The sequence below is a fragment of the Cavenderia fasciculata genome (genome assembly GCF_000203815.1).
Source record: "Cavenderia fasciculata unplaced genomic scaffold Scf_Dfasci-G-b-205a01.r1-3, whole genome shotgun sequence".
NCBI classification, from domain to species: Eukaryota; Evosea; class Eumycetozoa; order Acytosteliales; family Cavenderiaceae; genus Cavenderia; species Cavenderia fasciculata.
The window spans coordinates 1,163,795-1,189,221 of record NW_004457737.1 but is presented as its reverse complement, the minus strand read 5'-3'; the positions used below and the strand labels follow the sequence as shown (position 1 = coordinate 1,189,221).

Sequence of the window (25,427 nt, the reverse complement as noted above, 5' to 3'; positions counted from 1 at the left end):
AGAAATACTAAAATTTAGTTTGAATTTAATTTATCTTTATATAATTTTAAAAGGTTAAGATCCAATTTGTTTGAAACTAGTGCTTGATAAAGGTCATTGATATCGATTTTTGATTCAAGAGAGAGTGATTTTAACATTTCTTCAATCTCTGGTCGAACCGACCATTTTAGACTGTGTGCAGGTTCAATGTTGGAAGCAATGTTGTAATACATGACAATCTCTCCAAAGAATCCTACATATACAAAACAAGTGGTCTTGCTTCCATGACAAAGTGAATAGTTTCCAGCGGTAAAAGCACAAACCATGTCACTAAATTTAAAAGATATAAGATTCTTGTTGTGGTCAATGATCAAGGTGAGACCATCCCATCCACAAGCCACGATTGCCGATTTTCCATTATTTTTTTTTTCATATTCATCCTCTTGATTGTCGCCTTGTAGTAGGTTGAGTGTATACAATGCTATCAATTGACCACTTCCCATATCTTCAATCTCCATCTTCCAAACGGGTCCTCCTCCAACCCTTTGTAATTTTAGTACTCCTTCCAATGTTGCAATCGGTACCAATCTTGCTTGTGAATTTTCATCCTCTTCTTCTCCTTGTTGTTGTTGTTGGTCAATTATAGGGTTTGGTTCGATAGCCTCTTGTTGAGCCAATTTAGAGCCTTTTCCAGTACTGCTGATTGGTGTTGAAATAAATGTAATAATTTCAGTTTTTCTCTTGCGCATACCATCGAATCCAAGTGGAGGAGACGATGTCAAATCTGCAATGGGTAGCGTGTCGACTATAATATTTCCACTACTTCCAGAGGTGGGTAAAGGAGCTCTATTTTGTCCTTCAGCACCCGACCCACCTTCTTTGTACAACGAACCATTATGAAGTACCAAGTAGTTGGTACCTTCACACAAACCAATCAATAAAACATCTTTACCTTCTTTGTTTTTTGCCATTGTCAAGTTTGCTATTTGTCCTGGTAATTGCCACTTATTCTTTAAATTTAATAAATATTTTTGTTCTATATTATTATTATTATTATTATTATCATTATTATTATTATTATTATTATTATTATTATTGTTATTATTATTATTGTTATTATTATTATTTGTATTTGGATCCAATGAAAATGAGAATGAATAAAGTGTATGATCATATGTACCAATAACAAGTTCATTCTTATTATCATTATCAATATCAGATATTAAGATGGCACTTGCATTTGGTGGCAATCGATGTGAAAGTATAGGAGTTAAACTATTTGTATCTTGTTGTACATTATAAATATTTATAAGTCCTTCTGATGATATGACAACCAATAAATTCTTGATTCAATCAACATAATGTATATTAATATTCATCTTCTTCTTCTTCCTTATTCTTCTCTCTCTCTCTCTTTCTCTCCCTTATTCAAGCATCTTCATCTTCATCTTCTTCATCTTCTCATCAATTTGTATTTACCTTGCCATTATTCAAAAGGTCACCAACTGATACACAAGTAATCTATAGAGAATAGACAAAGGTTAGTAATGCTTTATGGCACACTCTGTCTCTTTCTCTATCTAACTTACAGAACCCAAGTTATGATCAACCTTCCAAGGATTAGGATCTATACCTTTAAAGATAGACAAGTTACCTTCAAGACTACCGACAACCAACTCATTGTCTCCATCATTATCTACATCAGCTATAGTTATACCTCTTCTATATACATTCCCTTTCCATGAAAACACTATTTTATCTAAAGATATATGTCTCATTATAATTTACTATTACTATTACTATTACTATTATTTATAACTATTGTCGTCTATCATGATGGTCAATGTGATTAATTCTGCAAAAGAAGTTCGATTTTTCAAATTAACACTAGTGTTATGATCCGTTAAAGTTCCCTCCTTTTGTTTGAAAAATCTGGATGAATCAAACCCACACCACATGTTACACAACAACATCAATGTTAAATCATTTAATTTACATCCATCAATCATTATTATTGGCTAGAAAACTAAACAGAACAACATACTTAATAGATTTAGATTTAGAAAATGAGACTCCCAGTAAAAGAAGAGAAAGAAAAGTAAGTTCAACCTACCACAACCTACACACCAACACAGCTCTGTGAATTCACAAACAACCAATGACCGATCAACATCATCATCATTATTATTGTGACAAACGAAAGGGTTGATCCTTCATTTCACACACACACCAGTGCAAGTTAAATCAACCAATTAAAGAGCAACAACAGACAACCAGACTGGACCAATAGGAATAAATAAATAAATCAATAAATAAATAAATAAATTGGAATAATGATGATGATGATGATCGATCACTTACTTGGAAATTGCAATTACACCTACAACAACAAACCAAATCAATATAATATAATTCATTGTCTCATTCAAAATAAAATATATTAATAATATTATATTTATAATTTGAATTGTTATTATAGGAGTGTACCCAAGAAGTCGAGTCCACCAAAGAAAATGAATAATAGAAAGAGTTTACTTTCAAATGGCACCACTGCTGCCAAAGCACCAACACCTCAAGTACATTACTTTAAGGATATCGAAAGATTGAATAGTTCCACCAATCTATTATCGCATAATCAAAAGAGTGAAGTTAAATCATTGGCTTCATACTATGAACAATTAAATAACAACAAAAATCAAAAGGCAAAATCAACTACTATTGCTGCTAAGCCTGTTGTTGCTACTACCACCACCAGCACCACCACCACTGCTCCAGTTGTTGTAGCCACTCCAGTTGTGGTAGCTCCAGCTGTTGTTGCCACTCCAGTTGTAGCTGTCTCCCCCAAGAGAAGAAGATCATCAGCTGCAAAGGTATCATCTGCCACCACTACACCATCATTAAGCTCAACTGAGACTACTCCATCACCATTGTCACCAAAGGTATCAACAACATTGTCATCGTCATCGTCATCGTCGTCATCTACAAATACAACACCAAAAAAAGATAGTTCTTCAGCAGTTCCAGACATGACCACAGCAATCAGAGAAACCATCGATGTCTATAGAAACAAGATCACCGATTTGGAAAAACAACTGGAACATCAACACAATGAAAACAAGTCACTCAAACAAGAACTCTTGCTGATGAACGACGTCAATGTCCAAGAGATTGACCAACTCACCATTGAAAGAGACGAGTTACAATTGGAACTGGAAAATGTTCAGGCTGAAATTGACGAGGCCACCGAAGACCTCTACAATGCACGTGGTGAACGCGACGTTCAAATGTCACTCGTCAACCAATACAAAAAGGAGTTACTGGATTGCCAAACATTGGTTGGATACTATCAAGAAGAGTTTGGAAAGAAGTGTGCCGAGAACAATGAATTGACTAGAAAGCTTACTACCCGTAGCGACGAGATCAAACAATACAAACAAAAGATCCAATCATTTTTACAATTGGTTGATCAACATGATTCAATTAAACAAAATATTACGGTTGACACCAGTAGTAGCAGCAGCAGCAGCAGCAGCGTTGTTGCTCTCAATACATCGTATTCAAGTCTATCAAATAGTTCATTGATTATCCCATCTTCACCTTCCAAATCATCAACTCCCAACAAGAAAGATACCACTTCAATGATCAACAACAACAATAGCAGCAGCAGTATCAATATTGTTGGCGGACCACTGTCAAATAGTACCAATCAACAAAGACCATCAACATCATCAGGTATCTCGACACCAAAATCAGCAGCCAAGAAAAAGGTACCAACCACATCCAACTCCAACTCTTCCTTCAAGTCACCAACCAGTAGTGTCAACCAACTATCAAAGTCACATAATCGTACACCTAAAAAGATTCTATCTTCCCCAAGATCAATGTTGGATTATATCTAAACTAAAAAAGAGTAGTAACAATCCAAACAACCAACCAACCAACCAACCAACCAACCAACCAACCAACCAACCAACCAACCAACCAACCAACCAACCAACCTACATTATTTATTTATTTATTATAACATACCCACCTCACCTACCATACCTACCTACCAACCCAAACCAACATTTCTATATATTATTATATATATAAAAATACAATCAAGTTAAACTCTTTTTTGTGTATATTTCTATCCTCCAATCCAATCCACCAACCAAACGATACATATAAAATAAAAAACAACCTTTTATATTAATTAATCTATCATTGTATTTAAATTGACCTTAATACATCATAATAATATTGATTTGATTGATTGGTATAAAAAATTACATAAGTACAAGTTTTAAAGTCCTTTTCCAAAAAACAGTCACACCCACAACAAACATACAAATCAGATATTACAGTAAAGTGATTATAATTATAGTATAAATAATAAGACTACATTGCACCTATCCTCCGTTCTACCTCAACCCCAAAGAAGAGACAACAACAACAAAGACATCAATCAATTTCACCATTCATTGTGAAAACTATCCTACAGGTGCACAGGTTTGGTCAACTTCAAAAGGAGGGAATGGGCATGGATACATGGGAATATCTACAAACAAAGAGGCGATGACAAAATGTTTGGCTTTTGAAAGCAATACTATCAAATCATATATTGCCACAATTGATTCAAAGCAAGAATTGGATTTTATTAAAACCAATTGGCCGGCAACACCTGTATGGGTCTCTGGTAGAGACATTGGAGGTATTGGGAATTATTCCTATTCAAGTGGACCTGGAACCAATCAACCATTATTTAATATGTATACTGGTCAATGTTTTGGTATGTATATATTTAATCGATCAACTATTTTGAAAATTAATTGTATTAATCATTTTGTTTTTATTAAAGGATATTGTCCATTCGATGCAGGTGAACCATCTTTAACTCCTGCCGATGGAAAGGAGAAATATATTTACATCAGAGGACCAACATGGAATTTCAAAAATGCGGTGCTAATGATGTCGCAGGCGTTATATGTGAATTGGTTGCAATTTCAGAAGTATATATTCCATCAATTGGTACAAATGGAGGAACAATAACAATCAACAATCTGACACGATTCAACATTTCAACAATCAACATTACATTTTTCAATCCAACCAAACAACTCTCGAAATCATGTAATATAACTCAAACACAAGGAACTCAGTCACTTGTATAGTTCCACTAGGATTTCATGATGTCACTGTTCAAGATGCTAGTGGAACCAGCTCAACACACTATGCATGGCAACCATATCCACCATTTATCAAAGCTGTCTATCCACCATCATCCCCAACCAATGCATTGGTTACATTGATTGGTAATAACTTTGGTGACACCAATGGTCTCGTATCTGTCAGTGTCTCAACATTAAATATTCCATGTATTATTAGTTTTGCATCATCAAATCAAATTATTTGTCAACTCGAAACACCTCTTGTTGGAGAGACCAAACTCCTTCCGATTTCAATTTCAGTTGACCAAGTTTACACTCAAACCTATAAACCTCATATTTGTATGTATTTATAATAATTAATTAAATAATAATATTCTTTATAGATTTAATTCAATTCTAATGCAATACTCTTTTTCAATAGTCTGTGGAGATAGATTCTTTTCAACCATTCTATGTGGTGGAGATTATGAAAGAGTCTATCGATTAATGATTGATAAAGTAACAATGGGTGCAACTTTCAATACCCCTTATGTTGGTGCATTTGAATCTCAAGAAATGTATCAATGTTTTGAATCATTGGATTTAATTTGATATGATGATTATACATTTTGGCAAGGAGTTTCCTACGACGGCAAAGAGTTTACAAGAAATAGTGGTCCATACAAAGGAACACCTTCTCCTTTGTATTATGATAATAAGACTTCTGTCACACCATCAGATCATATTCTATATAATATTCATAATGGAAAGGTGGTCCCATTCGATACTAAAAATGTTAAATATTACACTCCATTGATTACATTTTATACAAGTGATACACCAATCATTAATAATGTTACCAATATTATACCTGGACAGACATCACAGGTTACAATCAATGGTAATCATTTTGGAAAAGATGGTTCATATGTTTTGATAACGATTCAATCAAAACAATGCAAATCACCAAGTTTTGTTGGAGATGGTTTTAAACAAATTACTTGTTTATTGGACACTGTCCAGCCTTATTCGACAGATCTAAACTATACAGTCCAAATAGGTATTTCTGGAATGGTTACAACAAAAGTTGTATCTCTTGCAAAAGAGTGTCGTAAGAACTTTTCCTCTCATGGAATAGGTAATTCAACTTTTGGGACATGCAAATGTCATAGTGGTTATGAACCCCCATTAGATTGCTCATCTTCGATCGATCGTGATAAACAACTCAACACAACCGTTATGATGTATTCAACATCAATTCTATCAACCAATCAAACGATCAGCGGTGTCAACTGGAATTCAATCCATCCGAGAAATTAGTCATGATAAGCATGTCTATGGATAATGTATATTGGGAGCAAGTCAATCAAACACAACATAATCAGACATCTTATATTGAAACTGTATTTATTGGAAGCATTCACAATCAATCCACTCGATTCAATGTCACAGTTGTTCAATTCGAAGACACCAACACCAGTAAATTCTAGGGTGAGGATAACCAAGTATCATCAAATTCAATCAAGTACACTACCAAAATTATTGATTGGGTGTGATCATCACCTATCAACACACTCGAAGTTATATTCCATTCTCGATCAGATTCAGTTGAATATGATGATTGTGGTAGGATGAAAATTGGAAATGATGTATCTCCAGGTGACCAAATGATATGGACCAGAGTTCAAGTTGGACGAACACTTTTAAACTGCAAGATAGCAAGTAGAATGATTATAGACAACTCAACAATCATGCCATCAAAAGTCACAATCCAGATGATCCACTCTCTCAACAAACTGACAAGCAAGGGTTCAACCTTTTGACAACGTTTCACATACCAAGGTTCAGCCACTCGGTTGAGCTAGATCCGGTATTCAACGCAGTCATTCTTGATGATGACTCTGCCTTGCCATACGAATGCATAGAGACTACAGATTCACTCCCAAAAGTCATCGTCTCTGTGCTTTTATCGATATTCCTTCTCTCTATTACAATAGTGGCAATCATTGTATGGAAGGTGGAACCCCCAACGAACAGACCATATAGAGAAGCAGTAGAAATGGATCCTATTCCAAATACTGACCAAGAAAACGCTGACCAACAACAACAACAAAATAATTAATAATAATAATAATAATAAGTGCCCAATATAATAATAATGAATGTATTATATGAATATTCTCCTCAGTGCCAATACTTTGATCATAGTTGCTTTTATCTACACAAAATAAAATTGAATAATACAATCAGAGATTATAAAACTTTTCATATCAATTGTTATATTATACTTTTGTTTTTAAATTTATTGTTTGGGTTTTCAGATACCTTGATAAAGGATATTGAATAAATCCAGCCAATTGAAATAAAAATTGGGTTTGAGTTGTGTTTAGGATTGAACAGCAAACTTCTTCAAATGTTCCAAGAAGACATGGAGATTGACATCATCTGTGAAAACAACCTCACCATTACCTTGTTCTTGTGGGTTACTAACATGGGTAAGATTTGGATCAATAGTAGCTAAAAGGAAACGAGCTTCACCTGAATGTTGATCACAATCAATATAACGTGGATATGGGAATCTATCCTTTAAAATATTCTAGAAAATAAAAGAAAATAATAAAAAGAGAATTAATAACTTTTTTTGATGAGATGAATATTTTTTTTGATTTACATACTTTAGCATCTTCCTTTGGAGCAGCAAGTAAATCTCTAAAAGTTTGATGTTGTGGATCCTTATCGTAACCTTCCTTGCGCCATTTTGCAACCATTTCTCCGTGGAAAATTAAAACGTGGAAGAAAGTATCGAGGAGGAGGATAGTGTTGGCAGAGATGGAGGTGGCAGACAAGACGACTGGAGCTGGTGGTCCGTTGAAAGAGTATTGTTCGAGTGTTGGTTGAATCATGATGAGAGAGTTGGATACATTCTCACGATTCAACATGAACCGATAGAATGACGACTCGTCAGGCGAGTTGTTAAAGGCTTGGAGGAAGTTGGAACGACGCAAATGGAACATAAAGTGTGGATAGATGGCAAAGTTGGGAGCCAAGTTGAATGAGCGAGGATCATCCTTGCGGAAATCAGCATATTTCGAGACGAGACGAATCAACATCTTGTCGAGCCATCTGGTAATGTCGGGCAACTCCTCAGTCTCGGCCTTGAAAACGGCGAGACGTGCCATGAGCACGGCAGAAGTTTCTTGATCAAATCCATTGGCCAATGTAGAGATGGTGGCGCTTGGATCAGCCCATTCACGACGCACAGTAGTTACTCTCATGATACGCTTACCCTGTCCGTTTTGATAGGTGGTGGTGAATTGGATCAATCCCGGTTGGTCCACTGGAATAGCGTTATTATGTTGATTGGCAATTTCAAAATAGAATGCAAATGTAGAATTTTGATCTAATCCACATACCTTCCAACTTGATGTTCCACCAATACCTATTTCCTAAGAGTATAAAAATAAATATTTAAATGTTAGTTGATAATTTGATTTGATTTGTTTTTTTTTTTGTTTTTGGGATGTACAAACATTTTCAGAAACATTTGGAGAAGCAACATTTAAAGATGATACATGGCCAATAGCACCACATATCTTGAGGTAACGGTTGGTTGTGACTTGGATGTCAGCATTGTAGCCGACGTTGAGTTGGTGGTCTGGGTCACGCGAGAATATTTTCTGGAAGGATTGTTGGAACATGGGATGGAAGAAACCATCGGCAAGCACCATGAAACCACCGGTCAACTTGACCATCTCACGCATTTCATAGAGACCGACCTGGTCGAGCGAGCACGAAAAGATGTCAATGACGTGACCGGCTGCGACAGCCTGCTCGGCAACCGACTTGTAGTGGGCGTATGCCTTGGTGGTGTGCTTGGCCTTGTTCTTGACGATATCGTGGTGCGAACGGATTGGCTCCTTGAGATCGTCGCTAACAACCATGCCAACACCGACGGTTGCGGGACCGCCGATAAATGCCATGACACGAGCTGCCAACTTGGTGTGTGGTGCTTGCTCGGCAACAGCCTGCAAGAGTGATGAGGCAATCGAGAAGGCAATACCGGTGGCACGTTGTGGACGACGGTCCGATGGCACACGACATGGGTCCTTTTGGATCTCCTCCAAAATAGTTGTCAACGAGTCGTCGCATTCGCCTACGGGCACGAGGAAACGCTTGCTGGCAAGATTGAGTGTTTCAGGTGCGCCGAGCTTGTCGAGCAATGTAGCTGCCTTGAATGCAGTCTGCGAATTACCACGGAACACATAACTCTTGGGACAGGCGGTAAAACCGAGCTCGTACACTTGCACCATCGATCCAAAAGTGATCAAACCGACATAGCTGTTCTCTGGAATCAATGACAACGACATGGTCAATGAATCAATCAACTTTTGCAACTCATCATCTGGTAGACAAGTGTCAACAATGTATAAATAGATGGGTGGTGCCGACTCTTTAGTTGGCAACAAATACTCGATCGTCGAAGCATTTGGTAACAATTCACTTGGTCTGCTAGTATCGGTAATACATCCATTGTAATGTGGTGGGAATTGATTATGTTGTAAACAGAATGGACATACCCATGTTCTATATGGTGGTGCTACAGTACTAAAAAAAGTATAAAGTAAAAAAAGTATAAGTATATATATATAACAAATGTATAGGTATTCCTATCCCCATCTAATTCATCATCATATCATCAAATCATATGATCATTACCAAAAAGGATTTAAAACAGCAGTACATAAACCCTTGCAATGTAGTGGAGGGTATGGTACTTGAAGAGTATTTTGATTTTGTTTCATTGGTGTGTACATGGCACCTAATGGTACTAGCAACTTACGGGTTGCTTCGACACGACTAGTTGGCCATACATTCCATGAGAATCTAACTCCATCAACATCTTCTGATTGATAAATGGCGTCCATTATTATATATATTTATATCTATCTATATTATTATTATTATGATTGTCTTTTTACTTCTATTCTCTATCTATCTTATCTATCTTATTCTATCTGTGATTGAAATATATATATAAATAAAGATGACTAGATGACGATGACAATACAATACAAGAAAATAAAAGGCTACTGATCAATAAACAAGAACTTCACTCTCAAAGGGGCTGAAAAAAAAAAAAAAAAAAAAAAAAAAAGATGTTGACCTTTCCCTTTGCTGACTCACACAAGTACATTCATTCCTTATCTTGTAAAGTATAGTAATAATAACATTCATAAGAGTAATCGCGATTTATTTATATCATAGTGACTGTATACAGTACAGTAGTGTAGAGTATTCAAGGTTGGATTAGACAAGATTTCTTCTCATAAAGTTGATTATTTTGAGCGACAATGTAGGAGGATTAGTGTTGTCTGTATTGTCGACATCAAGACTAGACATTCTTTGGTGGCTCTGTTGCTGTTGATGCTTTGTCCTTTGTCTTCTCTTTAATTGGATATTCTCGACAAACATCATAATAAGGAATCCAAAGATAATAAAGAGGAACCCTGGTATTGAAATGGCTGGGAATACAACCTTTTTGACAAAGATATCAAATAGTAATGTAGCTACAAATAATAATAATAGATAATAGATAGATAATGATTATTAGGATGATTGTATAGTATTACTATTACTATTATTATTATTATTGGTTGAATGTAGTTACCTGGTATGATTAATAATTCAGCGCCTCTGACGGCCAACGGTGATACCAATGAAAGACCCCAATTAATTAGATAATTGGCTGTAAATGTTAGGAATGCACTCACTGAAATGAGACCTGCCGATCTAGATGTGGTTGGCATTTCAAATGTTTCGTAACCAGAATAATGTAGTGCTAAAAGTACTGGGATACCAAACAACAAACACCAGAAACCCATCAATCCAATGTAGCTATGAACCATGGTTCTATTCTTGTCAACGAGGAACTTGGCAGTTAATACTTGCCATACTCCATACAATGCTGCTGCTGCCACCATCATAATATCTCCCTTTACAGCATCTGGGAATTCATAGGCACCAACCGATGAAGCTCTATCAGCCAACAATATACCAACAACTCCGGCAATGAAAAAGATTACCGATACACTTTTAAGAATCGTAGGTTTCTCTTTTAATATCCATATCGATAAAAAGAATACGTATATAGTTGCTGATTCTAAAAAAGTAAATGATATGCTTGTTAGAATATATTCTTTTCAATTATGATTATTTCCAACTTACGAAAGAGAGCATTTGAAGTACTAACTTCAGTTAATGGTAAACCTAATATCCAAATATAATTTAGACCAGTGTAGAGAATTGACATTAAAAAGGTTACCCAAGCAACTGTTTTAAGTGTTACCTTGTTGTCAATCAAGAATTCTCGATGTAAACTTTGTATCAAAGGTTCATTACTATTATTTTTAATATGTTTGCCATAGAATACTGCCAATTCAATTGGTAATGCTAAAATTAACCATATCATATTATAGTAAACTAGTAGTAGAAAAACAAAAGATAAATATTATTAATATTAATATTATTTCAATGATGGATTGATAACATACTCATTAAAAAAGGTTTATAATAATCATTTACTAAAATGTATTGTGATAATTCACTTGATGTAGTATTAACAGTAGTAATTAATAATACAATACTTAGACCGATAATTCTCTTTTTTAAAAGTTGTCTCTTTTGATATTTAACATTATTGTTGGTGTTGGATTGATCAAGTTGACTAGAATCTAATGATACTGGTTGAAAATCTTCATTTCTCTTGTTTTCTCCTTCCTCCATTTTATTCCTTTCAACTTGTTGATCTTTAATAACCTCCATTGGAATATTATCATCAGTACTATGATTCATAGTACTATTATTATTATCTATTTGATTCTCAAAAGAAACTAGTATAATGAATTACCCACCTCACTTTTTTTTTTTATACTAACCACTAGTGGTATACGAGATGGTAATGATGAGGTGGGTGTACATTCATGATCACCAGTCAATAGAGAGAACCCCTAAACTACAAGATGGATATAGGAAACGACCCCAATCCCAAATTACCGACTTAGAAAAATCAAAAATAAGGAAGGAAATTTCGAAAGATCACGATCGATATCTCCCTTATCAATGACTCATTAATGTCATGACTCATACCTATATAGATATTCCATTCCTTTATTATTAACTAAATATTATTATTATTATTATTATTATTAACCAATATTTATTATTATTATTATTTTTATTGAATTAAATTCCATTTGAAAATAAAGGATGAGAAAATAATGGCATGAAATGAATATTGTTGGCTAGATAGTACAATAGTCTAGCAGTGATTTTAACTTGTTGAACCGCTCCGAGGAATGTGTATTCGGGCTTGACAATATCGGCTGGTGTATGATAGACATTGGTAAAGTAGTCGGTGATGACTGCCTGGTAGTAGGTGTCGTTCATCATGCCTTTGAAACGTGTGCCCATTGACAACATGACCGAAGGGATCTGGTTTTGTAAAAACACAAGTGCGTCGTTTCGGTAGAGTAGGTGGAGTTGGGGGAGGGGATCCTGGGTGACGATCATCTTATTTTCATCGTCGGCTGCAGTGCTGATAAAGAGGTCGAGGTCGGGCGACAGGCCCATTCCAACGCTGACAATGTCTAGTGTCTCGTTGAGCACGTTGGCACCGTCATAGTTGATGACTGCAACAATCTGCTTGGTCTTGTTAAATGCAGAGAGAAAGTGTTTTGCGCCAAGCAGCCCACCTTCCTCGGCCGTCGTGCTGACAAAGAGTATGGTGCGGTCTGGCGGCGATATCAAGCCAACCTGTGAAAACGTGTTGGTTGAGGCAACCTTGTTGTACAACCCGAGGATATTGGCCAGCTCCAGCAGGATACCCACTCCACTTGCATCGTCGACTGCTCCGTGGTAGATGGTTGGTGCGCCGCCTGGCACAGTCGACTGCTTCATACCGAGGTGGTCGTGATGTGCCATGACGATGACTACCTGGTCGGGATTCTTGTCGCCGACAATCCCACCAATCACATTTCTTCCAACCACCGCTGACCCTACACAATCCAAATCAAAACTGACCAAAAGACCAATATCAAACGGTAAAAACAGTTTGGCCAATGCACTGTCGCCAGCGCGTACCTGCCAGCCCTTTAGATGTGTCGGATCGGCCGATTGATCAATGATCTTATTGGCAGCTGCTTCATTGACCATGGCAACGACTTGCAATTGCTGGGGTGCCTCTTGAAGCATGTATTTGGTGTCTGATGCCTTTGACTGTACGTATGGCCACGGATACCCATAGGTCGCGTCTGTATGTACGAGTATAACACCGACTGCACCATGGTCTCTTGCAGCAGACAGTTTATAATCTTTTCGTCCAAAGTAGGCAGTTGCCGAGCTGTTAAACGATTCTGGTGCACCCAATAAAATCATAGCAATTTTGCCTTTGACCGAGACGGTCGTGGAATTGTAGTCATCCCACTGCATCTCCTTTGAGCTTACTCCATGGCCAACAAAAACAACTGATATCTGTGACAATGATATACTACTCTCTTGCATCTCTGTCGACGTTACAAAGTCGGTCAAGTAGGTCAAGTTTACTGGACTCTTGTCCGATGCACTGAAATTCAATGACGTCGTTGTTATATTGTTGATACTATATAAATTTACATTTTGAAAATAACCTCCATTTTCTCCCATTGGTTCAATCGAACTTGATTGATATTGTGATTGAATAAATAATGTTGCTAATTCTAAATTAAAATCATTAATTAATTAATATCAATATATATATATATGATTTATAATATATTGTTGTCGTTGTTGTTCGAATACAAACCTTCACCTCTTGTTCCAGGTGCTCTTCCCTCTAATAAATCACTTGATAAATACTGTACATTTGATTTGATTCTTGTTATATCGATGTTGTTTAATACCCACAACGGTAGTTTGTTTGTGAAATCTATTGCAGTGTCATCTGAACTATTATCATTTGTTTCTATTTAAATAATAATAATAATGAGGACAACCAATTAATATAATTGTATAGTTTGTATTTGTATTGTATTTGTATTTGGGTATATACATACTATTTAAATCTGAAAAGGATATAGATAATAATACTGCAGAGAATAACAAAGCTATTATACCAATGACCAAGCCTGCTCCTCTCATACATCTCGGTGAATAAATATAACCAAATACTGGTGATTGACTATATTATTTATAATAAATAAAGAATGAGATTAGTAAGATATATATATATCTATCTCTCTACAGTAGTAATACTGGTCTCTCTACATACTTTGGTCTTCTGCGTGTCTCTTGATTAACAAGAGTATCTAGAAATGATTCATTGTTGCCCAAATCGACATCGAATTCCTCTACCTCTTCTTCTTCCTCGTCGTCTTCATCTCTATGATTACTCATTCCTTTATATAATAAATATTATATATCTATTACTATTATCTCTCTCTTTGTAATCAATCTTATGAAAAAATAAATATTTTTTGCTCATAAGGGTCAAAAATGGTATCCACATTATCTCTCGCTCATCGTCATGGATCGATCATGCATCACACCTAATATTTTAAATAATACATTTAACTATCTATATATCTATCTATCTTTATTTAAATGTAGAGATAATTAGTTATTTATTTAATTATTGTTATATTTATTTGTATTATGTTTTATTTAAAGTGTTAGCAAAACAAGCACACTTGCCTTTTTAAATTAAATTGTTTGTTTACAAGATACAAGATAGGTCGAAAAGGGACATGGGAGGGTCATAGCAGTACTACGATGACAAATCACAAAAGGTCAAGATCCTTCTTGTGTTAATTAATTAAATTGATAGAGTTGTAGTTCAATCGAACAACAACAACAACCAACAACAAGGTAATTAATCTCCGAACAAGAACAACAAAAGTCAAAAGGACATGATCCATCGATCAAAGGACAAGTACATTACGAGTATCGACAAACGACACCTTTTGAAAAGTAAGTAAAAGTAATAGGGTATAGTAGCATAAGAGGTGTCTTGTTTGAGGTCAATTTTAGAACACCGGTTGCCCAAAAGCCAAATGTCGCGTTGATGTATACTGCTAACATCAAGTTAATTCAAGATCATTCGCAAGTAGATGTTCAAACGACACAAAATAAGACCAATTCTATAACTATACTCTGTCTATCCTATTTTTAGGCTCTAAAAATAGCGTGACAGCCCCAATCAACTCTAAAATTTGACACATTTTTTTTGATTGGGGCACCCCACACTCTTTTTTTAAAAATTGACACTAATTTCGGCTTCGCAAGAAAGCCTTGTGTTTATTTTAGAGCATGGTATGGGGATGTCTTTTTTGTGGAGGCGATCCTAAAAAGTCAATCTACTATAATCGCTCTGACCACGACTCTCCAAGGATCGATCATTTATAAACCATCAACCATGCATCATCAAATGAAAATTAAGAACATACACACTCTTCAGATATATATATAAATAATCAATCAATCATATCTAAACCACCAACATACACACACATACATCAACCCTTAGATAGATAGGGTTGTGTACATCACACTCGCACACATACATTCATAGTCAATTAATTTAATATCTCATAATTATTATTACTTGTATTTTTATATCAAAGTATGTATATCAAGTTTTAGGTGTACCATTCCTTCACAACATTCATAGTTACTAACTATCTTTTTTAATCAATCATCCCAACTCTATCACTTTACTCTCTCCCTCTATCTTTTTCCCAACTTTAATTTAACTCAAACTTTCCATCAATCAAAAAAAAATATCTTTTTCAAACCGCTGGTTTTTTTTTTTTTTTTTTTCAACACGCGATATGGAAAGTGAAAAATGAACTTCATCAACTATTCAAAGAATGAAATGAACGAGAGCCAGACCATGTATTATCAACACCTGCACAATTTACTTGTTGAGCGTCGAAACAACAACAAACAACAGAGACAGAAAAAGAAGCAGATCCGAAAGAACTTGATTGAAAAGCAACAGGCTGCGGCTACCGCCAACGCCCAGCCATCGGTCCCCTCGTCGCCAGTCCAGACACCCAAAGCTACCATGGCCGCGAATGCCGGTGCCAACTCGTCGAGTAGTATCAACAGCAACTACAGTCCGGCTCCATCACCAATGTCAACACCCTCGTCTCCCTACACTTCCAGTCCTGGACAATCACCGTATTTGTGTGGTGTTCCCGTTAGTCCATATGGACCTATGAACCACCAGCAGTTTATCCACTCACCCATCAACATCCCTCCGTATCCAATGTCATCGTATGGAGGATCACCTCTTGCTCCTCCACCTCTTCCTCATCTTCCACCACCTCCTCTAACTTCTTCAACTGCTGGACAGCCCATCCCACACCCTATCCAGAGTACGTCGTCAGTTGCGATTGGATCTCCTCCATCTGCTGTCGTTCCATCGTCAACTCCAGTCATCCAACCTCCCCCTCCTCCACTTTTACAACAACAACAACCTCAACCACTTGCCCCTCCAATGATGCCGGTCATTCAACAACAACAACAACAACCTCCTCCACTATTACAACAACCTCAGTTCTTTCCACAACAACTCCCTCCTCAACTACTCCAACAATCTCCCATGCCCCTTGCACCCCAACATTTCTATGTGCCACCACCACCACAACCTCCTCTATCACACCATATTCCATTGGATTTTCACCAAGCAATGGGTATCCCAATGCCAATCACGGGAACATCGATTCTGCAAGCAATAGCTGATACCAAGCTAATCAACGTTGGTGACACCAATCAACCATTCATTATCCAACAACAACAACAACAACAATTTCTTCAACATCAACAACAACAACAACAACCTGTAAATGATCAACAACAAACATCCAATCAATCAGTACCTAGATTCAGACGTGAAAACAAGTTTCGTGTGTTGATACCACAAACCAATGTTGGAATGACAGTTACCAAGGATGGACAAACCACACCAACCACGCCCGTTGGTAAAAAGATCCAGACCATTATATTGAACAAATCTCGAACCAACGCACTGCCGCCTGTCAATGAGGCTGCCACCAATCCTTCATTCACATTCGGCAACATATTCCCAGATATTCAAAAGATGTCACCATTCTCTAATCTGCCAACCTCTCCAAGCACAAAAAAGAATCTGACACCATGGTCAATGAATGGTAAATTACCATCACTCTCACATCTCATGTCCCTGGATCTTGGTCACACGACCACCACCACGAATTATAAATAATTCTTTTTTTTTTTTTTTTTTAATCCATCTATAATCATTCATATCACAATAGTATTTAGTTTGGTTTAGTCAATTGACAACAAACTAGTTATATTATTCACACACACTGTATATAATCAATAAGGGCATATATTCCTATAAACCATATCAACCAATCCCAACCAATCCACCAATCACAGTATAACAATATTCAACAAACCCAAAAAAAAATATATATATATATCGATTTCATCCTCACCAAAAAAAAAGTATTAGTTTTTTTAATTAAAAAAATAATCATCAACCTACTCACCTACCTACACCATAGCATATAATAATACTACAAACTACAACTTCTACTTCAATTAAATAAATAAATAATTTATTTTCTATTTTTCATAAAAGTCAAATTATTTCATAATTAAGATATCCCAATGAATTCAAAAATTATTAATATCAATTAATGATTGATCCAAATATATATATATATATATTGTTTGTTTGATGGAAAACATATAATATTATCTTTTTTTTTTTTCGAATTTATTTTTGAAAAACTATGATATTGATGAGCACCTGAAATTACAGCTTAGAGAGATATCTCAGTTCATTTTTGTCAGACAGAATATATAGTAATTACAGAAAGATGGCAAACGAAGAATACGACTATCAACTTACTCCACAAGAGTTAGCTTTGGTTGAACAAATTAAAAAGAAGAGACAAGATACTATCATTACTGCTACTGAATTCATGTAGGTGATCAAATGCGACGAATGAATGAATCGATCAATGAACGAATGAATGAATGACGAATAGTAATAGTAATAGTATTAGTAATAATGGCGAGAGCAGAGATAATAATACATACAGACGAGGCTACAACAACAACAACAACAACAACAACAGCACGATATAAACTACTATCTTTTGAATGATTGATCATCAGAGTTAGTTCATTCGTCGATCATCATTCGATTCGATTCGAGTTTTAAAGAAGAATAGCAACATTTAGATTAATCATTCTATTATCTTATATAAACAATTAGATATACTGCAAAGAATTTGAGATTACATGCAGCCAACGATAAGGTTAGATACGAAAGATTCCCACAAAATGTAGCAAAGTTTAGACAGGCTGGTTTCGCAATGAACCCAATCGAAAAGGTTCACAAGTATAGAGCAGGTGACATAGATATCATTGGTCCACACTCTGTTGTACCAACTGAAGGAAAGGGTAACTATCATATTCAGATAATCAATCAATAAGATATATACTAATCAAGGTTTAATCACTTCTGTACAGAACTCAATATCAGCAAATATTACTCGAATCAAGAAATCGATTATAAGAAGTTTGTAGAGGAAAGAAAGGCTCTCCAACACCAATAAGAATTTTAATAACAACAATAACAATAACAACCAACCATGAATTATAGAAACTAAAATAGAATGCAAACAAAAAAAGTCTGATATATGATACATTATATTATGTGTATATCTAGGCTGTAATATTACTTTAAATATTATAATTATTATATTTGGATGGATTATGAATAATAATTATTATTCTATTTATTATTATTTTTAAGAGCATTTGCAGCATTTAATTCCATATTGGTTTTAATCTTTTTAATAAGATCTATCATATCACTAGTACTATCTTGACTATTTTGTTTCTCTTTTAAACTTTCAATTAATTGTTGGTTGATGGAAGAGATTGGAATTTGATAGATTGGTCGTTGATACATTGAATTGAGGTATTGTTCAAACTCACTATTGTTTGATGCAACACTATCGAATAGTTTTCTGGTTGGGGACAACCCTGCCATCTTTCTATTGTTCTTTCGATTGATTAGACTTTGAATCTTGATGAGTGCTTCACCAACGGTGAGTGGTGATTTATCATCGTCAACATCGACTTGGTCTTTTGGCTTTACTCCACTTTTGAGTAGTGCCTCGTCAATCTGACTCTTCATATACTGTGCCAATCTAGGGGACAGGTTAAGAGTATCGACCTTTTCACGGTGTTTTTCCAAATCCTGTATGGTTGTCTTTTTCGTCTTCTTTTCCATAATGTCAAAGTAGTGAGATGGATCTGATTTCTTGAGTAGTTGGAGATCCTCGTCCGTGTAGGTCAAGATAGATGGAAACTCGGATGGATCCCACTGGATCTCTGGCCACAGCTTTTTGGCTATTTCATACTTGGACGTACCCAAAAACTGGACAAGATGTTTTGGTATAAAGTACCCAGAATCGATTCTAACATGTTTAAATTCGTTTTTTGGATCGGTGATGTTGAAATGCTCGACAATGTATTCTTTCATGTCTGCCACGAAATTTGGCTCCTTCCAAACGTCAAATGGGGCGGGACGGAACCGAACCATCTTAAAGTTGAAATCGGGATAGATTTTGTTGAGCAACTTTACCAACATCTTTCGATTGTCGATACCAATTTTACCATACTTTGTAAGTTCTGATTGTGGCAAGCCATAGAAATCCTCTGGTTCCAAACCTTCCTTTTCAATAAACCAACGCAAAAATTCCATTGCAATGCTTTCATTTTCACTGGCATTGAGTTTGGGTAAACTTTCCATTTCCCAAGGCAAGATATTTTGTTCGGGCACCAATGCACGAAGCATAGTAATCATTGAATTACTATAGTATGAAAAGAGACGATCCATATCTGGATATCTTTGAACTTGTTCGACAGAGATTGAATAGTAATCTGCTTCATCCAACTCTTCCTTTTCAACAAAATCCTTAAATATTTGTAATTGTTCTTCCATTGGTATCACCTTTTTTCTTAATGATTTTATCTTTTTCATTACTTGATCATAATCTTGATTCTTGATATCATCTAAATATATTGGAAATAATATTAAATTAGAAAATAGTACGTATAATAATATTTTTTTGATTATAATTTTTGATTATACAAACCTGATATATTATTTGATTCCAATTGTGCTTTTATAGTACCTCCATAATCCCATTTCTTTTCTTCATCATTTTTGGTCCATCTCATTCTTTTGTTTACCCAAAAAATTACTATTATTGGTCAATAATCTAACTCCATAGTCTCTTGATACTTTATTTGAAAGGTATGGATTCTCTACTCTATCATCATCTTCTTCTTCTTCTTCGACCACTTCATCTTCCTCTAATTGTTTTGTTTCATTATTATTATTATTCTTTTTATGATCATTTTCATTTGTTGTTGAACAATATTTTCTTTGGTGATGGTTGTTGTATATATGTCTGTTAATGGTAGTCGTCGATGGTAACGACGCAGATTGATTGTTTACATCAAATAGTGATGTTATAAAGGTTGAATAATTTAATTTACAGATAGATGATGATGTATGTATACATTGTTGTTTTTGTTGTTTGTTTGTTGTTGATGATGAACTATCACTATTATAGTTTGACTCGATTATTCGAGTGAGTGAAGATTTCAAAAGACTATTCTTTCTCGTAAACATCATTGTGTGTATTCATTAACAACTATATTGCAAACCCCTTCCCAGCTCTATGAGCCAACCAATTTTTTATAATTTTTTTAACAATAACCAAATTTTTTCTCAACTAACCCTACGAAATGCTCCTTTTTAAGACAACATTCGCTTCATCTCAGGTATCTTCATATTTATTATATTATATATTACTTCTCATCATTATTGTTTCTAGTACTCAATAACTGATTGTTTCATTTCAAAACAAAAGCATATATATTATATTATAATACTTAGTTCTACTACTACTACAACAACAATGTCTGAAAGTAACACCAACACCAATGAAGTTACTGCAACACCAGTAGCTGCTGCTGCTACACCAGTAGTTGCTGCAGGAGGAGACGCTGCACCAAAGAGAGAAAAGAGAGAAAAGAAGGAAAAGAAGGAAAAGAAAGAGGTAGTAGCCAAGCCAATCAGTGGTAAGGAGGCCAAGGACAAGCTCAACGGTGCTGGTGTCGCCAAGGAGGAAGATTTCTCTGAATGGTACACCAACGTCATTACCAGAGCCGAGATGGTCGACTATTATGACGTCTCTGGATGTTATATCCTCCGTCCATGGTCATACTCGATCTGGGAACAAATCCAAGGATTCTTTGACGGCGAGATCAAGAAACTCGGTGTCCAAAACGCCTATTTCCCATTGTTTGTCTCTGAAAAGGCCCTCGCCACCGAAGAGGACCACATTGAGGGTTTTGCACCTGAAGTCGCTTGGGTCACCAAGAGTGGTCAAAGCGAGTTGAGTGAGCCAATCGCCATCCGTCCAACCTCTGAAACCATCATGTACCCAGCCTACGCCAACTGGATCCGTTCGCATCGTGATCTTCCACTCAAGCTCAACCAATGGGTCAACGTTGTGCGTTGGGAGTTCAAGCGTCCAGTACCATTCCTCAGATCACGTGAGTTCCTCTGGCAAGAGGGTCACACTGTCTATGCCACCAAAGAGGAGGCTGACAAGGAGGTGTTCAACATCCTCCGTCTCTACAAGCGTGTCTACGAAGATCTCTTGGCCGTTCCAGTCGTCGAGGGTATCAAGTCGGAAAAGGAAAAGTTTGCCGGTGGTCTCTACACTTCGACCATCGAAGGTTTCATTCCATCCAACGGACGTGCCATTCAAGCCGCCACATCTCACGCTCTCGGTCAAAACTTCTCCAAGATGTTCAACATTGAGTTTGAAAACACCGATGGCAAGAAGGCACTCGCATGGCAAAACTCGTGGGGTTTGACCACCCGTTCGATCGGTGTCATGGTCATGGTACACGGCGACGACAACGGTCTCGTCCTCCCACCACGTATCGCCCCCATCCAAGTCGTCATCCTCCCATTCTACTTCAAGGACACTAGTTCTGAAGAGATTGACAACAAGGCTGCCGAGGTACTCGCTCTCCTCCAAGCTGCCGGTATCCGTGCTCAAGTCGACAACCGTACCGGTTACAGTCCACGTGACAAGCACGTCCACTGGGAACTCAAGGGTGTCCCCATCCGTATTGAAATCGGTCCAAAGGATCTCGTCAACAAGGTCGTCGTCTTTTGTCGTCGTGATGTCCCAGGCAAGGAAGGCAAGTTCTCTGTGCCAGAAGAAGGTCTCGCTCTCAAGACCAAGGCTGTCCTCGACGAAATCCAAGCCAACCTCTTGGCTCGTGCCACCAAGACCCGTAACGACAATGTCTCTGTCATTACCAAATGGGAGGAATTCATTCCAGAACTCGACAAGAAACATATCGTCCTTGCCCCATGGTGTGAAGCTCCAGCCTGTGAAGAAAACATCAAAAAGGTCTCCAACGAAGAGTCTCTCAAGAACGCCAAGAACAAGGCCGAGTCTGAAAAGGGCTTCTGTCTTACTGGTGCCGCCAAGTCTCTCTGTATTCCATTGAATGTCGAAGATGTCGACAAAAAGGTCCCAGCCCTCACTGGAGAAACTCAATGTTTTGGTTGTGGTTGTGAATCCAAAGCCACCAAATGGACTCTCTTTGGTAGAAGTTATTAAACAAACTATATTTCTTCATTATATTTTCAAAATAAATTAAATCAATTTATTAATCAAATCAAAAACAAAAAAAAAAAAAGAAAGAATAGTTGATAGAGATAGATTTATCTGTATGTTTATATGTGTATATTGATATTAATTAATATTCCAGTATTTTATTTTAAAATGGAATAAAAGAGGTAGGATTTGGAAGGGAGGAGAAGGAGGGAGGGAGATTTTTGTTTTGATTGTAACAGAAATATTATCATTGTTTTATAATTAATCGATAGGATAGAATTCATAAATAATATTATTATTGTTGTGTTGTTTGTTGTTGTTGTTGTATAAAAAAAACTATTAGGAAAGTTGTGTTTAAAAGTAATCACTTGGAGGAGCATCAGGATCGTTAAATTCTTGTTCAAATTTTGTAAATAATTCCCTAAAAAAAAAAAAATGGAATAAATAAATAATTCATCTATCTATCTACCTATCTATATTATATTATTATTCTATGACCTACGTTGAAATAATGATAGTATCGGTAACTTGTAATAAATAATCAATATTAATTGAAAATCCAACTTTTTTAAGGAATTCTACACATTCCTCAAATTGTAAAGACATTAGATGTTTCTCGTAGATACGGAGTACTGCCAGTACTACACGAATGAGATAGTATCTTCCTTCAAAGAAAAATACATCCCAAATACGTTTACTACTTTCTATTTCAAAGTTGTAGGTAAAGAGTGTCGATATCCATTCCGAAGCAAATAAAACTGGAGTGACACCAACCTCTTTTAAATGAGAAAAGAGTTTGGGCATGACAGTTTCAATGCAACGATCAATGACATAGAGATTCTCTCTCAAGAGTGCTAGATCATTTGAAAAGATGGTTGATAATTTATAATTCTTCATCAAGCATACAAACGCCCAAAATGATTCAACTTCATCCATTTCGTGCATTAAAATCGCTGCTATAAATGTCATTCCTTGTGTATACCCAATAATTGGATCTAATATACAATATGCTTTTAATATATTAAACAATGTTACTTGACTAGATGATAGATAAAAAAAAGAAAAAAAAAAAAAGAGTCAATAAAAGATTATATGATTCTCTTTTCTTTTTTGTTATTATTTCTATTCTCTTTGTCGTACGTACCCTTGTTCTTGAGCAAATAATTCAATTTTTGGAAATGTACGTGATATATCTTTTGATATCTTGTATTCATATTCTTCTGCCGACTTGGTTAAAAAGAATTGATAGACACCAATGTTTTTTCTTTCCAATTCGATTGCGCCGCTGGCCAATCTCCAAATGAACCCACGTATTCTCGGTGGAATTCCCATTCTAGACAATTTATAAATGACTTCACTATCGTATCTACTCCATTTAATTACCTGTTCCAACCACATAAACTCTTTATGTGTTATATTTGGTATCTTTGGAAATCCATTAACATTTTCTCTCATTGGTGGAGGTCTAAAAAATAAATAAACAAATTAGAAAAGGGGAATTACATTATTATGTATAATAATAACATACTTTAAAGCTTTAAATATAGGTGATCTTTGAAATCTTTGTGCATTTGTAAGGATAATCATTTCTCCTTCTCCTTGAACACTTAAACAAGTATTATTATTGTTATTATTATTATTATTACCATTGTTTGCTACAGTGGAATCAGTGGTGGAAGTAGTTGTAATTGTTGGTGCTGCTGTTATGTCATTGTTAATATCACGTGGATCAAATGTACTAGTCAAAGATTTGTTTGGTTTGGTTGTTGTTGTCGTGGTGGTAGTTGTAGTTGTAGTAGTTTCATCAGCAGGCACAAGAGAAGGAGAATCAGCACCAGTTATACCATTGATTGGTGTTGTAGAAATGACAGATGAAGATGAAGAGGATAATGAAGACTTATCATCGGCATCTCCTTCTTTACTTGATCGATTAAGATGAAGAGATTCCATATAACTATTGATAGTTCCAATGGTTCCATTTGTTGTTTCACCTCTTCCAATGCTATCATCGCTTGATAAGAATATTGGATCTATATCCTTTATCCTTTCATGATGATCAATTTCAAGTTGCTGCGGTATTGTTGTTGTTGGATCAATAATTTCTATCATGTTACTATTATTTGTACTGGTAGAGTTATTATTATTATTATTATCTTGTAAACTATTTGAATGGTTGTTAATGTTGTTGTTGTTGTTGTTGTTGTTGTTACTATTAGTGCTGTTGGTACTATTCATAATAATAATAATAATAATGATCTTTGCTTAGTACTAACAACAACAAAGTAGTGAAGGGTAGGCAGGTAGTGAAGGAGTGAAGGAAGGTAGGTAGAACACACTGGTACAAAGTGCTTAAAAGGAGGCAAATTTTGAATGGTTGACTAAAGTATGATAATGTGAATGCTACGTAAGAGGGTAGGTAGGTAGGTAGTAACCTTCATACACTTACTTCAGCTTATCCTTCTCTGCTCTCTATCTTTCTTTTGTTTGTTTGTTTGTTTGTGTGTGTGAGCAAAGAAGTTTTGACAGTAAGTGGGAATGAGGGTGTGAGTGGGGTATGCCA

The 25,427-nt window shown here is 35.9% G+C and overlaps 9 protein-coding genes across 9 annotated transcripts; 4 read left to right on the top strand and 5 right to left on the bottom strand.

The window, feature by feature from the left end:
- Positions 1-14: 14 nt before the first annotated feature.
- On the bottom strand, positions 15-1,757 carry DFA_03187 (uncharacterized protein; the record flags this gene model as incomplete). The annotated part of the gene is made up of 3 exons (XM_004362736.1): positions 15-1,322; positions 1,459-1,500; positions 1,569-1,757. The coding sequence occupies 3 exons, from the start codon at positions 1,755-1,757 to the stop codon at positions 15-17; spliced, it is 1,539 nt and encodes a 512-aa protein (XP_004362793.1).
- A 288-nt stretch (positions 1,758-2,045) lies between these two features.
- Positions 2,046-7,233, top strand: DFA_03186 (uncharacterized protein; the record flags this gene model as incomplete). Its single annotated transcript, XM_004362735.1, has 8 exons — positions 2,046-2,077; positions 2,459-3,862; positions 4,362-4,753; positions 4,823-4,973; positions 5,116-5,475; positions 5,516-5,689; positions 5,786-6,355; positions 6,849-7,233. 8 exons carry the CDS (start codon positions 2,046-2,048, stop codon positions 7,231-7,233), a joined length of 3,468 nt encoding a protein of 1,155 aa, XP_004362792.1.
- A 264-nt stretch (positions 7,234-7,497) lies between these two features.
- sec23 (putative transport protein) lies at positions 7,498-10,036 on the bottom strand (the record flags this gene model as incomplete). The annotated part of the gene is made up of 4 exons (XM_004362734.1): positions 7,498-7,707; positions 7,787-8,557; positions 8,642-9,716; positions 9,828-10,036. 4 exons carry the CDS (start codon positions 10,034-10,036, stop codon positions 7,498-7,500), a joined length of 2,265 nt encoding a protein of 754 aa, XP_004362791.1.
- Positions 10,037-10,418: 382 nt separating this feature from the next.
- On the bottom strand, positions 10,419-15,542 carry DFA_03184 (uncharacterized protein; the record flags this gene model as incomplete). The annotated part of the gene is made up of 11 exons (XM_004362733.1): positions 10,419-10,678; positions 10,780-11,271; positions 11,337-11,591; positions 11,663-12,001; positions 12,128-12,167; positions 12,447-13,864; positions 13,951-14,109; positions 14,201-14,325; positions 14,416-14,542; positions 14,574-14,598; positions 15,504-15,542. 11 exons carry the CDS (start codon positions 15,540-15,542, stop codon positions 10,419-10,421), a joined length of 3,279 nt encoding a protein of 1,092 aa, XP_004362790.1.
- Positions 15,543-16,413: 871 nt separating this feature from the next.
- Positions 16,414-17,391, top strand: DFA_03183 (uncharacterized protein; the record flags this gene model as incomplete). The annotated part of the gene is made up of 1 exon (XM_004362732.1): positions 16,414-17,391. One exon carries the CDS (start codon positions 16,414-16,416, stop codon positions 17,389-17,391), a length of 978 nt encoding a protein of 325 aa, XP_004362789.1.
- A 625-nt stretch (positions 17,392-18,016) lies between these two features.
- Positions 18,017-18,760, top strand: DFA_03182 (uncharacterized protein; the record flags this gene model as incomplete). The annotated part of the gene is made up of 3 exons (XM_004362731.1): positions 18,017-18,123; positions 18,418-18,605; positions 18,675-18,760. 3 exons carry the CDS (start codon positions 18,017-18,019, stop codon positions 18,758-18,760), a joined length of 381 nt encoding a protein of 126 aa, XP_004362788.1.
- Positions 18,761-18,939: 179 nt separating this feature from the next.
- On the bottom strand, positions 18,940-20,853 carry DFA_03181 (uncharacterized protein; the record flags this gene model as incomplete). Its single annotated transcript, XM_004362730.1, has 2 exons — positions 18,940-20,228; positions 20,421-20,853. 2 exons carry the CDS (start codon positions 20,851-20,853, stop codon positions 18,940-18,942), a joined length of 1,722 nt encoding a protein of 573 aa, XP_004362787.1.
- A 116-nt stretch (positions 20,854-20,969) lies between these two features.
- On the top strand, positions 20,970-22,870 carry proS (prolyl-tRNA synthetase; the record flags this gene model as incomplete). Its single annotated transcript, XM_004362729.1, has 2 exons — positions 20,970-21,005; positions 21,059-22,870. 2 exons carry the CDS (start codon positions 20,970-20,972, stop codon positions 22,868-22,870), a joined length of 1,848 nt encoding a protein of 615 aa, XP_004362786.1.
- A 351-nt stretch (positions 22,871-23,221) lies between these two features.
- Positions 23,222-25,102, bottom strand: DFA_03179 (RabGAP/TBC domain-containing protein; the record flags this gene model as incomplete). Its single annotated transcript, XM_004362728.1, has 4 exons — positions 23,222-23,288; positions 23,370-23,906; positions 24,012-24,332; positions 24,396-25,102. 4 exons carry the CDS (start codon positions 25,100-25,102, stop codon positions 23,222-23,224), a joined length of 1,632 nt encoding a protein of 543 aa, XP_004362785.1.
- Positions 25,103-25,427: the final 325 nt, after the last annotated feature.